The sequence below is a fragment of the Budorcas taxicolor genome, chromosome 3 (assembly GCF_023091745.1).
Source record: "Budorcas taxicolor isolate Tak-1 chromosome 3, Takin1.1, whole genome shotgun sequence".
NCBI lineage: Eukaryota > Metazoa > Chordata > Mammalia > Artiodactyla > Bovidae > Budorcas > Budorcas taxicolor.
This window is the reverse complement of record NC_068912.1, coordinates 16,455,917-16,470,363: the sequence shown is the minus strand read 5'-3', so window position 1 is coordinate 16,470,363 and position 14,447 is coordinate 16,455,917. Positions and strand designations below refer to the sequence as shown.

Genomic DNA, 14,447 nt, shown 5'->3' with positions numbered 1-14,447 from the left:
CCAGTGGTCATGTATGGACGTGAGAGTTGGACCATAAAAAAAGCCTGAACTTTGAAGAATTGATGCTTTTGAACTGTGTGGAGAAGACTCTTGAGAGTCCTTTGGAATGCAAGGATATCAAACCACTCAGTCCTAAAGAAAATCAGTCCTGAAGGAATGGAAGGATTGATGCTCAAGCTGAGGCTTCCCTCTTTTGGTCACCTGATGCAAATAGCTAACTCATTGGAAAAGACCCTGTGCTGGGAAAGACTGAAGGCAGAAGGAGAAGAGGGCAGCAGAGGATGAAGATTGTTAGATGGCACCCCCGACTCGATGGACATGAGTTTGAGCAAACTCTGGAAGATAGTGAAGGACAGAGGAGCCTGGTGTGCTGCAGTCCGTGGTGTCACAGAGTCTGACAGGACTTGTGACTGAACAACAAGTTTCTGGGTCCCCAGTTTTGTTCCATTGATCTACATGTCTAATGTCTCATATAGTCTCAGTTACTATAGCTATAAGAAGTACTGAAATTAGGAGATTGCTTCTAGTTACTGTTTTTCAGTATCGTTTTAGCTGTTCTAATTCTTTTCCTTTTGTATATAGATTTTAGAATAATCTAGAACTACAATAATTTTGACTGGAGTTTTTTTGTTTGTTTGTTTTTTAAAGCTTTTAATTTTGTATTGAGGTACAGCCCGTTAACAATGTTGTGAAAGTTTCAGGTGAACAGCAAAGGGACCCAGCCATATACATGCATGTATTCATTCTCCCCACAAACTCCCCTGCAATCCAGGCTGCTGTATAACATGGAGCAGAGTTCCACATGCTATACAGTAGGTCCTTGTTAGTCATCCATTTGAAATATAGCTGTGTGTATATGTCCATCCCAAACTCTCTAACTATCCCTTCGCCCCAGCAACCACACATTTGTTCTCTAAGTCTGTGACTCTCCTGCTGTTTGTAAGTTCATTAGTACCATTTCTTTTTAGATTGCACATATAAAGGATGTCAGATGACGTGTATGCCTCTCTGTCTGATTTACTTCACCCAGCATGATATGTTGCTGCAAAAGGCATTTCTGTTCTTTTTACTGGCTGAGTGATATTCCATCGTATATGTGTATCGCATCTCTGTCCATTCATCTGTTGATGGACATTTAAGTTGCTCCTATGTCCTGGCTGTTGTCAGCAGTGCTGCAGTAAACCTTGGGGTACATATATCCTTTCGTATCATGTTTTTCTCTGGATATATGCCCAGGAGTGGGATTGCAGGGTCATATAATAGCTCTGTTGTTAGTTTTTTAAGCCACCTCCATCATTGCTGTACCAATTTACATCCCCATCAACAGTGTTCCCTTCGCTCCACCCCTCTTGACTGGAGTTTTGATAGCAATCGCTTTAGACTCATGTGTTAGTTTAAGGAGAATTGATATCTTTATTATATGTTGGGTCTTCCAGTCCATGAACATAAATACACAGTATGTGTTTCCATTGATTCAGACCTTTTTTGATTTCTTTAATCAGATTATATAGTTTACAGCATACAGGTTCTAATATATTTTATTAGGTTGATACAAGTATTTAATTTTATTTGAGTGATTATAAATGACACTGTATTTTTGGTTTCTGTCTCCTTGCTCATTGGTAATATATAGAAATATAATTTTTTAATATTTATCTTATATCCTGTTACTTTGCTGAATTTATTAGTGATAGGAATGTGGGGTTTTGGGGGTAGATTTCTTGGGGTTGTCTGTGTAGACAGTAATGTCATTTGCAAATAAGGCCAGTTTTATTTTACTTTTTTCCCTTTCTGATCTGTATGTCTTTGTTTCATTTTCTTAGTACTGGCTAGATTCCCAGCATTATGCTGAAGTAGAGTAGTGAGTGTGGGTATCCTTGCCTTATTCTTTTAGGGTAAAAAGATTCAGTCTTTCACAATAAAGCATGAGTTTATCATAGGCTTTTGGATGGATATTCTTTATTAAGTTAAGGAAACTCCTCTGTTCCTGTTTCTAAGAGTTTTCTCTGTTTTAAATCATGAGTCATGGTTATATTAGTTTCTTATGATTGCTGTCTGGAGAAGGCAGTTGCACCCCACTCCACTACTCTTGCCTGGAAAAATCCCGTGGACGGAGGAGCCTGGAAGGCTGCAGTCCATGGGGTCGCTGAGGGTTGGACACGACTGAGCGACTTCACTTTTGCTTTTCACTTTCATACATTGGAGAAGGCAATGGCAACCCACTCCAGTGTTCTTGCCTAGAGAATCCCAGGGATGGGGGAGCCTGGTGGGCTGCCGTCTGTGGGGTCGCACAGTCGGACACGACTGAAGCGGCTTAGCAGTAGTAGTAGTATGATTGCTGTCACAAAGTACCACAAGCTGGGTGGCTTGGAACAACAGGAATTGACCGTCTCATAGCTCTGGAGGCTGGAGGACCTGAATTACGGTGTCAGCAGGGCGGAGGCCCCTCTGAAAGCTGGGGGAAGCTGTGGCTTGCCTCTGCCTAGCTTCTGGCGTCTGCCAGTCACCCTCGGTGCTCTTCGGCTCCCAGGCGTGTCTCCCCAGCCTTCTGTCTCGCATATCGCTCTCCTTGTGTGGCTTCGTGTTGTCTCCCTCTGTGTCGGGCTGCTGCTCAGGCTTCCTCTTCTCATAAGGACACGCTCGTACTGGATTAGGACCCACCCTGGGGACTTCGTTTTACCTCTCTTTCCTCTATAAAGATCCCGTTTCCAAATAAGGGTCACAGTCTGAGTACTAGGGGTTTGGAGTTCCACAGATATTTTTTTGAGGGGGCAGAAATAAGTCAACCTATAAAAGATGTTGAATTTTCAACATTTTCAGCATTCAACAGATGTTGAATTTTGTTGAATGGTTTTTTCTGTATTGAGTGATATGAACGTGTAATTTTTCTTGTTTAGCAAAGAGAAGGACATGGCTGAGCAACTGAACTGAATACTAGTATAAATGCATTCTTCAAAATGAATCAGGAAGTGTTCTCTCCTTTTGGAAAAGACTGTATAGAACTACATTAACTGTTCTTTAAATGTTTGCTAGAATTCTCTAGTAAAACCATCTGAGCTTGGAGGTTTCCTTTTTATTTTCTTTTTCCTTTTTGGCTGTGGGATCTTAGTTCCCCAACCAGGGATTGAACCAGGGCCCCTGGCACTGAAAGTGCCAAGTCCTAACCACTAGACTGCCAGGGAATTCCTGAGATTTTTTTTTTTAATTAAGAGTTCAATTTCTTTAACAGTAATGGGGCTCTTCAAATTGTCTGTTTCAGACTGGGTGAGTTTTGATAGTTTCTAGTTTTTGAGAAAGTGGTATATTTTGTAGTAAGTTGTCCCGCTTCATGTTTGTATTTATGTGTAGAGTTGTCCTTCATGTCCCCTTGGTATCCTTTTGATATCTGTGAGCTGTATATTGATATCCCATTTTGTTCTTGATGTTGGCAATTTGTGTCTTCTTTTCAGTCTTACTGGATGGTCATTAATTTTGTCTTTGTTTTATTGATTTAGCCAGAAATTTAAGGAAATCCAAGTAAATGGGAAAAAAGGAGCAGTTAATTCCTGGAGAAGGTTGTTTAAAGATAAAAATAATCATAATACATTTTTAGTATTAAAAATTTTTAATTTTCATGGTGTGTAACTTGATTCAGCAGCAGTTGGCATTAACATAGTCACATAATAATGAGAACACTGGAGGGTTTGAGCATGGAATGACCTAGCCAGATTTAACCAATTTATACTAAAAAATCACCTACTGAAGTATCATTGAATTATTACATAAAATGAGCCCCTTTTAGATGTACAGTTGGATGAATTTTGACAAGCGTATGCGTCTGTAACCACCGTCACAGTCAAATATAGACTATTTCAGTCACCCCCAAAGATTCTCTTGTGCCTTTTCCCTGCTTCGTGGCCCCAGGCAGTGACTGATCTGCTTTCCATCAGTTTAGATGAGAGTGATCCTTTCCTAGACTTTGGTGTAGATGGACTCGAGCCACACGCGCCTCTTTGTGTCTGGCTTCTTCCACTCAGCAGAATGTTCTTGAGAATCATCCATGTGGTCGCGCCATCAGCAGTTCTCTCTTTTATTGCTGAGTTGTATTCTGTGTATGGGTGTGCCACCATCAGTTCATCTGTTCACTTAGATTTAGTTTAAAGGGACCCTGTGGAAGAGACTCCAAGCGCCTGGAAGCAGAAGACCTGTCTTGGGTGGGACCGATAAGAGATGCAAATGCCTGTTTCTCCGGCTGCAGTGTCGCAGTGGAAGCACAGCCCTACCCTAGGACCTCAGGTGTCCTTGGCAGGAAGGCTCATCTCCCAGATGCCTGCGGGTTTGCCTTCTCAGTTCATTCGGGCCTCTGCTCAGCTGTCACGCCCTCCCCCACGCTTGCCCTCTTGTCCCCTCTCCTTGCCTTGTGAATCTTCTTTACCCTTATGGTCATCAACCTTATACTTTTTTGTATACTTCTTGTCTCCTGCCCCCAGGAGATGTGATGGCTGTGTCCAGAACGAACGCGTTGTATAAATACGTGTGGAGTGACTCGGTGTAGCTCCCCAAGATCAAGGCCTGTGTCTGCTGTCTTTGCCCCTCTGAGCCCAGCACATAGAAATGCAAGAAGTGCAAGGTGGTACTGGGTGGCAGGAAAGCAGCTGATGGTTAAAGCTCCAAGTTTTACAAGGTGGTACTGGGTGGCAGGAAAGCAGCTGATGGTTAAAGCTCCAAGTTTTAAATTTCCACTAGGATATGCCCGTCAGGCAGCTCCAGGTGTGGTTCCCCAGGTAGAGACAGGACCTTAAAAGTGGTGGTCCAGGGTGGCCGCAGCAGGCCAAGGGTGTGGCAGTGAGCAATCCCAGGGAGGCCACCACTGTTCTGAGTGTCACATGAGTCGGTGCTCCCAGCCCCCAAAAGCCTTCTGGCCACTGACCTTTGTGTGCCCCGCGACTTCTCTCCCACTGCTGGGACTTACCTGCATGATTCTGGAGCAGGCCACCTCTTGGAACGCTTGACCAGCTGGTAGCAGTGTTCCAGAACGAAGTAGACCATTAAGAGCTGTTGACTGATTCGGGACGTAGAGTTACTGTGCTTGTGGCAACAATAGAACTTAATTAAAATCGGCTGGTTTGGCAGTTCCTGAGATGCTGCCTCGATTGCTGTGGCCTCTAGGTGGCCACTTCTATGTTATGCATATCCTGAAATTTGAAGTTTGTTTTTGAGTGATGTGTCTGCTGTGGTGGTTGGATGACAATTGTATAGATTTTCCTTTGAAACTGAATTTAACAGACTGACAAAATAGGCTTTTACATCTCTCAAATCATTAGGGAATAATAATTAGACCTGGAATGGTTTTCAATGTGTCTGTATTAATGTAATTTTAAGCTTGAAACCTTTGCTGATAATTGGTTCTTGAGATTGGTATATGAAACTGCCTTGCTAAGTGCTAAGTTACTTCAGTCGTGTACGACTGTGTGACCCTATGGACCGTAGCCTACCAGGCTGCTCTGTCCATGAGGATTTACCAAACAAGATTGCTGGAGTGGGTTGCCATTTCCTTCTCCAGAGGATCTCCCCGACCCAGGTATTAAACATGTGTCTCCTGAAGTTCTTTACCACTAGCGCCACCTGGGAAGCCCTGTTCAAATAAAAAGGCAGCTTGGCTAGAGGAGATTTTTTAACACTGTCACTTTGCTTTGTCATAAGTTAACAGAAGGCGGTGGCACCCCACTCCAGTACTCTCGCCTGGAAAATCCCATGGATGGAAGAGCCTGGTAGGCTGCAGTCCATGGGGTCGCTAAGGGTCGGACACTGAGCAACTTCACTTTCACTTTTCCTTTCATGCATTGGAGAAGGCAATGGCAACCCACTCCAGTGTTCTTGCCTGGAGAATCCCAGGGACCGGGGAGCCTGGTGGGCTGCCGTCTGTGGGGTCGCACAGAGTCGGACACGACTGAAGCCACTCAGCAGCAGCAGCAGCAGGGGCAGAATGATTTCACGTGGAGATTTTGCCTGGGCCCCCTTGGTTGACGGTGCTGGTTCGCCTTCGTGGAGGGCTCACTCTGCGGGCTCTGTAACGATCGCTTTGCTGCATGAACCCGTCTAAACCCAGCAATAGGCGCTGCTGCTCTCCTGTCCTGCGGACGAGACGCCAAGGAGCCAGGCCAGAGTTACGGAGCTCGATCCAAGATTGGCGCCCCGGCTAACTCCAGGGCCTGCGCTTTTAACCTCCCTGTTGTGAAACTTCGTTCATCTGTTGGCCGCCTTGGGTCTTCGTCGCTGCACCTGGGCTTTTCTCGGTTGCGGCGAGCGGGGTCTATTCTCTGGTGGTGCGGTGGCTTCCCTTGCTGCGGGGCACCGGCTCTGGGGTGTGCGGGCTTCCGGCGTGGTGTCGCCGGGGCTTCATGGCCCTGCGGCACGTGGGATCTTCCTGGATGAGAACTGAACCTGTGTCCCCTGCACTGGCAGGTGGACGCTTAGGCTCTGGGCCATCAGGGAAGTCCCTTAACCTCTCTTCCATTTATCAGGCATCTCTTTGGTGTCATGTCCTGAACAGATGCTGGCCAAAGTAGATCCTCACATCAGGTATGATTCATGGTATTGAAGAGGAAACCGAGGTTTATATTAAGAATTTGCCCCAGTTCATTTCTCCTCCCTCCCTCCTCCTTTCTCTTTCCTTCTGTCTCTTTCTCTCACATATATTTGCTAAGAGCTTAGCATGTCTCAGACACTGTTCTGGGGCCTGAGATTTCCTTGGCCATGAAGGTGGTTGTCAGAAGAGAGATGTGGTTCACACCAGGCTTAAATTCCAGTGGAAATACACATACAGTGAACCCATAAAAAAGTGAATAAATAAGACAGTGCCCTCCAACCCCCCCCCCCCCCACCAAGAAAAACGAGGAAAAAGAAAATGTCAGATAGTATTACCAACCAGGGTTCTTAGCTTCCTTAATCAATAGAAATTGATTAGAGGCCAGACAAGAAATTCAGGCAAGTCCTTACTGGGTCCCCCTCTGCAGCAGCACCAGGAGGGAAAATGAGCCACAAGCTCGCTTGATAGTTCCCAAGGTGGGATCAGCTGGGTCCTTACATGGGGTGAGCAGGGGCGTGTCCAGGGCTCACGCCAGAGAGGTGGCTTCGGTGGTTAGCCCATGCCTTTGTGCGTGGGGCAGGTACAGCATCCTGCTTTTGCTCCTGGTCTTCAGAAGTGGCACTGGGTTTTGGGTTTCCCATCTTTTTTGTATCTTATTGTCCAAGATTCTCCCTGACTGCACATGCGTGCAGTTATTTTTAGTCCCTTAGAGTTTCCTTGTATTTTATTGTTGGAGGAGACATTTGTCCAGGTGTGAGCACTGCAGCAAAGGGTCCCAGGTCCCAGCCTGTCTCAGTAGTAAGAAGCAAACATAGGACTAAAATGAGGTGAGGTGATAGAGAGGAGAGGGGTCACTCAAATGGTTCTTAGGGAGTCCTCTGTGTGAGGAAGTGACAGCTGAGATCTGGATGAAAAGTCAGCCAACCGTGGGGAGACCAGGGAAAGAACATGCTAGACAGAGGGGCTGCCTACAAATGCTTCAAGGGTGAGTGGGCAGAGAAGAGGTCAGTGGAAGGAGGGTGGATCGTGGTGGCCTTGGCGAGCCCATGTGGGGACTTTGGGTTTTCTCTATAAGCACAATGGAAAGGCGCTTGGTGGCCACAGTAACAGGGGCAGAGAGAGCGGGGTGGGGGGTGGTTTGGGTGGTGAGAGGATGGGGGTGCCCCTGCATCCAGTTGCTTCCAGTTTTCTCCTGATGAAGAGGCCAGTTCACCGGGTGGGTGTTGGGTGGGAGGTGTGGAGGGTTTGAAGAGAGGAGCGGGTGAGGTGTCATCTATTGGAGGGAAGGAAGGAAACTCACTAGGGGCTTATGGAAGGATTGTCGCGTGTCCACTGGAGAATAGCGGCCGTGTGTGTTCTCGGGCAGCGGGGAGGGGTTGTGGGGGAAGCAGGAACATAGCCGGGCAGGGAGATCTGTGGGTGTAACCAGGGTCGGGGGTTTCCAGATCAGGACAGTCGACAGAGGGAAGCCTGTGTGGATTGAGGGCTGCAGGTCTGTAGTCTGTCTCCACCCAGACCTGCCCCAGAGTCGCCATCCCTACCCCTTTCTCCTCCTCTTTCCCGAAGTGCCCACAGGGGCCTTGGGGCTAAGCAGCGCTGGGCTTCTGTGCCTGCAGGACCTGGTGAGTGTTCCTGGCAACATGCCCTCCCTCCCTGCTCCCTGCTCCTGAACCTCCTGTCTTTCCTTGGCTCAGTATCCCCTGAGAGAAAGGAGAAAGCGGGGTGGGGGTCCCTGAAGTCAGCTGAAGCCCGTGTCAGTCCAGGGGCTGTGGCTGTTCTCATCCGAATCTATTTGGAGAGACCCAGTATGTAGACAGTGAGATGAACACCGCCATGCCCGAGTGATGCCTTTTCTCTCCCTCCCTAGATTTCAGAGAAGGCCTCTGCTCAAGGATTTGCTGGAACCACTGGTGAGATTCCCCAGCCGCCATCTGTTCCCAGGATGTGTCTTTGCAGCTCCCGATTTACCTCTCGCAGCCTCCTTCCAGCTTTGTCCCGCATTGACCCCTTGGTGTGGAAAATATTTTTATTCCTCTGGGATGCCTTCTTTTTTTTTTTTTAAGATTTTTTTTGATGTGGACCATTTTTAAGGTCTTTGTTGAATTTGTTACAACATTGGCTCTGTTCTGTGGTTTGATCCCTTGGCCACGAGGCATGTGGGATTCTAGCTCCCCAACCAGGGACTGAAAATGCACTCCCTGCAGTGGCGAGTGAAGTCCAGCCACTGGACCACCAGGGAGGTCCCTGGGATGCTTTGTTGGCGAAAGATCATCCAGCACAGCCCTCCCTAGAGGGTCTGGAGGCTGAGACCGGGCAGGATGTAGCTTCACCGCCCATCTCATCCTACCTCTGGGGTCTCTTGAGGGGGAGGTGGGGGGCAGTCCTCTGAGACGGCCCTGGTGCCTCCAGGACTCCACTTTCTGCCTTCCAGCTTGCCCACAGCTCACTCCTAGAGCTTCTGGTGAGCCCTGTGAGACAGAGAAACCCAAGACAAGCTTCTTTGCAGTTCCCATGGAAATGAGGTGAGCGGAGGTGTAGAGGCCACCAGCAAATGGCAATTGCAAATGTCTGCTCGGTCCCTAGAGGGTGGGGGCAGGGATGTATGGGGGTGGGGAAATCAAGTTTTCAGAACTCCCCCATCAGACCCAAGCACTTGCAGAGTCCGTCTCCTTTTCTGTATGGTGATGGCCTGGGACTCTCCCCACCCTGGATGCCCTGAGATCAGTGTGTCCGAAGCACTTGTCCCCACCCTGGGGAGGGCCACAGCCCTCTTGTCAAGATGACTCTCCTGCCCGGCATCCCCAGGACAGGCGTTGGTCAGATCGCTCTGCGTTCACCCCTTTCCCTCTGTTCCCTGCCCTTTGCACAGAGGGTCCTTCTTGGTGCTGCTCCTAAGGGAATGTTTCCGAGACCTGGGCTGGCTGGCCACCATCCCCAGCATCGGCGGGGAGGTGGGGCTGTTGGTGACCAGTACTGTCCCTCAGACCCCCTTCTTCTGGGCCATGCACATCACTGAGGTACGGGGCTTATTGGTGGTGCTCTGGGGCTTGGATCCCTCCTCGTGCGGCCCCACTGGGGTGAGCGTGATGGACATCCAGAGGGGCCGCACTTTGATCCCTGGTTCGGCCTCACTCTCTCTCTCACCTCGTACCATGGGTTCCCTTGGGGTGGATCAGTGGTGCTGATGTAACAGGTGATACCTGCCAAGACAGACGTGTGATACAGGCAGGCAGCGAGGCCCACAGCGTTTGTACCATCCACAGACACTGTACCAGAACATGCAGGCCCTGTTCAGCGCCCTGGCCGAGGCGGAGGAGCGGCAGCCCTACCTGCAGGACTCAGCGGTGCGGCGCGGGACACGTGGTCTGGCCGAGTACCACCTGGGCGATTACGGCCTGGCCTGGAACAGGTGTGTGCCGGGCAGGGCTGGAGGCTTGCCTCTCCATCCTCCAGACTCCCGTGTCTTTGCTGCTGCTGCTGCTGCTTCTCTCAAGATCATTCCTTGTGATCACCTCTCCACCCAAGGTGGGGAACAGCACAGGAAACTCTCTTTCCTCCTACCCCAGAGCTTCCAGCCCTCTCCATGAAGACTGCTCTGTGTGGCACCAGGTGGGACAAACCTCTTCTCCCTCCCTCCGGCCAGGTGCTGGGTGCTGGACCGCGTGGACTCCTGGGTGGTGGTCATGTTCGTGGATTTTGGCCGATCGGCCACCATCCCTGTGCAGTCCCTGCGCACCCTGGACAGTGATGACTTCTGGACCATCCCCCCACTGACTCAGCCCTTCATGCTGGAGAAAGGTAAGGCGCCCTCCACCCTCCTCCAGAGGACCCAGGGGATGGTGGATGCTGTGCGTCCCTCCAGGCACCTGGGCGGGAACAGCTTCTGTGTAGGGGCAGCCAAGGCCCTCAGGATGCCTTCCCATCAGTCTCTGTCCTTTCGGTCTCACCCTAGTTTTCAGCATCTGCCCCTTGCCGACCTTTCTTGAGAATTTGGTTTTCATACCTGGTCTCTCCGAACAATAAGATCTGGAAGGGGACCTCAGGTGCTGCCCTGAAGGCTGAGTTCTCTAGGTGGGGTGAGGGGAGGGCAGGCCTCTTGCTTCTGCCGGAACTGCTCAGCTTCCATCTATTTCATGTACGTTGAGTTTCGCTTACTATTTCTTCAGAGAAGGATTCTTTGTAGAAGAGAAGTGGTATTTGAAGACCAGTGATAGAGGTTAGAGCGGTGGACTCAAGACTTCCCTGATGTGATGTTTGTTACTTTACTCCCTGATGTGATGTTTGTTACTCTGGTTTTTAATTGAAGTACGGTTGATTTACAGTATTGTGTTGGTTCCAGGTCCGCAGCAAAGTGATTCAGTTATTTGCTGCTGTTGTTCAGTTGCTGTCGTGTTTGACTGTTTGTGACCCCATGGGCTGCGGCATGCCAGGTCTCCCTGTCCCACGCCATCTCCCAGAGCTCACCCAAGTTCATGTCCATTGAGTCAGTGATGCCACATCCGACTGTCTCGTCCTCTGTCACCCTCTTCTCCTTTTGCCTTCAGTCTTTCCCAGCATCAGAGTCTTTTCCAGTGAGTCGCCTATTGACCAACTCAGGTGGCCAAAGTATTGGAGCTTCCAGCTTCAGCATCAGTCCTTCCAATGAGTATTCATTCAGGGTTGATTTCACTTAGGATTGACTGGTTTGATCTCCTTGCTGTCCAGGGGACTCTCAAGAATCTTCTCTAGACCACAGTTCAAAAGCATCAATTCTTCGGCATTCACCTTTCTTTATGGCCCAATTCTCACATCCATAGTGGAGAGACCATAGCTGTGACTCTATGGATCTTTGTTGTCAAAGTGATGTCTTTGCTTTTTAATATGCTATCTAGGTTTGTCCTTTAATATGTTATCTAGCCTTCCTTCCTGGAAGCAAACGACTTTAATTTCATGGCTGCGGTCACCATCTGCAGTGATTTTGGAGCCCAAGATGATGAGAAAATCTGTCACTACTTCCATTTTTTCCACTTCTATTTGCCGTGAAGTAATGGGGCCAGATGCCATGACCTTAGTTTTTTTAATGTTGAGTTTTAAGCTAATGTTTTCACTCTCCTCTTTCACCCTTAACAAGAGGCTCTTTAGTTCCTCTTTGCTTTCTGTCATTAGAGTGGTATCATCTGCAAATCTGAGGTTGTTGATATTTCTCCCAGCAGTCTGATTCCAGCTTGTTTTTAACTCATCCAGCCCAATGTTTCACATGATGTACTCTGCATATGAGTTAAATAATCAGGGTGACAATATACAGCCTTGTCGTACTCCTTTCCCAATTTTGAACCAGTCAGTTGTTCCATACAGGGTTCTAACTGTTGCTTCTTAACCTGCATACAGGTTTCTCATGAGACAGGTAAGATGGTCTGGTATTTCCGTCTCTGTAAGAATTTTGAAATTTGTTATGATTCACACAAAGGCTTTTGTGTAGTCAATGAAACTGAAGTAGATCCTTTTCCAAAATTCCCTTGCTTTCTCTGATCCAACGAATGTTGGCGGTTTATTCTCTGGTTCCTCTGCTTTTTCTAAACCAAGCTTGTATATCTGGAATTTCTCGATTCAAGTACTGCTGAAGCCTTTGAAGGATTTTGAACATAACCTTACTAGCATGGCAAGTGAACGCAGTTGTCCAGGAGTTTGAACATCCTTCAGTGCAGCCCTTCTTTGGAATTGGGATAAAAACTGACTTTTTCGAGTCCTGTGGCCACTGCTGGGTTTTCCAAATTTGCTGACATCTTGAGCGCAGCACTTTAACACCATCATCTTTTTGTATTTTAAATATCTCAGCTGGAATCCCATCACTTCTACTAACTTAATTGGCAGTAAGGCTACCTAAAGCCCACTTGACCTCACGTTCCAGGATGTCTGGCTCCAGGTGAGTGGCCACACCATTGTGGTTATCTGCATCATCAAGCCCTTTTTTGTACAGTTCTTCTGTGTATTCAGCTTTATGTCTGTGTGTGTCTGTTTATATGTATCTTTAAGTTTCTTTTCCATAAGAGGCTATTACAGGATATTCACTGTAGTTCCCTCTGTGTGCGTGCTCAGTCATTTCAGTCGTGTCTGACTCTTTGAGACCCTGTGGACTGTAGCCTGCCAGGCTCCTCTGTCCATGGGATTCTCCAGGCAAGAGTACCAGAGTGTTGCCATGGCCTCCTCCAAGGGATCTCCCTGACCCCAGGGTGAAATCTGTACCTGCCTGTGTCTCCCGCATTGCAGGCGGGCTCTTTACCCACTGAGCCACCTGGGAACCCCCATAATTCCTTGTGCTATATTTTAAATCCTTGTTGTTTACTTGTTTTACATATAATGATTCAGTTCAGTCACTCAGTCGTGTCCGACTCTTTGCGAACCCATGAACTGCAGCACACCAGCCTCCCTGTCCATCACCAACTCCTGGAGTCCACCCAAACTCATGTCCATTGAGTCGGTGATGCCATCCAACCATCTCATCCTCTGTCGTCCCCTTCTCCTCCTGCCCTCAATCTTTCCCAGCATCAGGGTCTTTTCAAATGAGTCAGCTCTTTGCATCAGGTACGCTGTTAATTCCATACTCCTGATTCATCCTTTCCCCACCCCGTCAGTAACCAGAATTTTGTTTTCTGTGTCTCTAAATCTGTTTCTGTTTTGTAAATAAGTTCATTTGTATTACTTTTTAGACTCCACTTATAAATGATATCACATAATATTTGGCTTTCTCTGTCTGACTTCACTTAATGTGATAATCTCTGGATCCACCCATGTTGCTGCAAATGGTGTTATTTCATTCTTTTTTTGTGGTTTCTTTGTCCATTCATCTGTTGATGGACATTTAGGTTGCTTTCATGTCTTGGCTATTATAAATACTGCTGCTGTGAACATTAGGGTGCATGTATCTTTTATTTATTTGGCTGTGCTGGGTCTCAGTTGCGGCTTGCGGGATCTTTTCAGATGCAGCAATGAACTCTTAGTAGCAGCATGCAGGATCTAGTTCCCTGACCAAGAATCAAACCTGGGCCCCTGGCATTGGGAGTGTGATGTCTTAGCCCCTGAACCCCCAGGGTAGTCTCTGGGGCACGTGTATTGTTTTGAGTTGGGAGTTTTCGTTTTTTTCTGGATCTATGCCCAGGAGTAGGATTGCTGGATCATATGGTAACTCTATTTTTAGTGTTTTAAGGAACCTCCATACTTCCCAGGTGACTCTGTGGTGAAGAATCCGTCTGCCAAGGCAGCAGACACAAGTTCGATCTCTTGGTGGGGAAGATCCCCTGGAGAAGGAAATGGCAACCTATTCCAGTGTTCTTACCTGGGAAAATCCCGTGGACAGAGGAGTCTGGCAGGCTACAGTCCAAGGGGCTGCAAAAGAGTCGGACAGGATCTAACAACTAAACAACAGCAACAAATACTGTTCTCCATAGTGGCTGCACCAATTTATATTCCCACCGACAGTGCAGGAGGGTTACTTTTTCTCCACACCCTCTCCAGCATTTACTATTTGTGAACTTGGTGAAGATGGCCATTCTGACTGGTGTGAGGTGATAGCTCATTGTGGTTTTGATTTGCATTTCTCTGAGAATTAGCTATGTTGAGCATCTTTTCATGTGCTTGTTGGCCATGTCTGTGTCTTCTTTGGAGAAGTGTCTATTCAGGTCTAATGCCCATTTAAAGAATAATTCTGTTTATTCGGTTGTTTCGGCTGTGCTGAGTCTTTGTTGCTGTGCCAGCTTTTCTCTAGTTGCGGAGGTGGGGGCTACCCAGCTGTGCGCATGCTTCGCGCTGCGGTGGCTTCTCTTGCTGTGGAGTGCAGGCCCTAGGGCGCATGGTGCTCAGTAGTTGCCGCACGTGGGTGCAGTGGTTGCGGTTCCCGGGCTCT

General features: G+C 48.0%; 1 protein-coding gene across 1 annotated transcript in view; it reads left to right on the top strand.

The window, feature by feature from the left end:
• Positions 1-14,447, top strand: part of TDRD10 (tudor domain containing 10) — a 51,576-nt gene that overhangs the window by 34,897 nt on the left and 2,232 nt on the right. Inside the window, exons 7-11 of the mRNA XM_052638122.1 lie at positions 8,436-8,478; positions 9,000-9,090; positions 9,438-9,585; positions 9,832-9,977; positions 10,212-10,366. Of these exons, the coding sequence (XP_052494082.1) occupies positions 8,436-8,478; positions 9,000-9,090; positions 9,438-9,585; positions 9,832-9,977; positions 10,212-10,366 (583 nt within the window). The remainder of the gene's footprint in view (positions 1-8,435; positions 8,479-8,999; positions 9,091-9,437; positions 9,586-9,831; positions 9,978-10,211; positions 10,367-14,447) is intronic.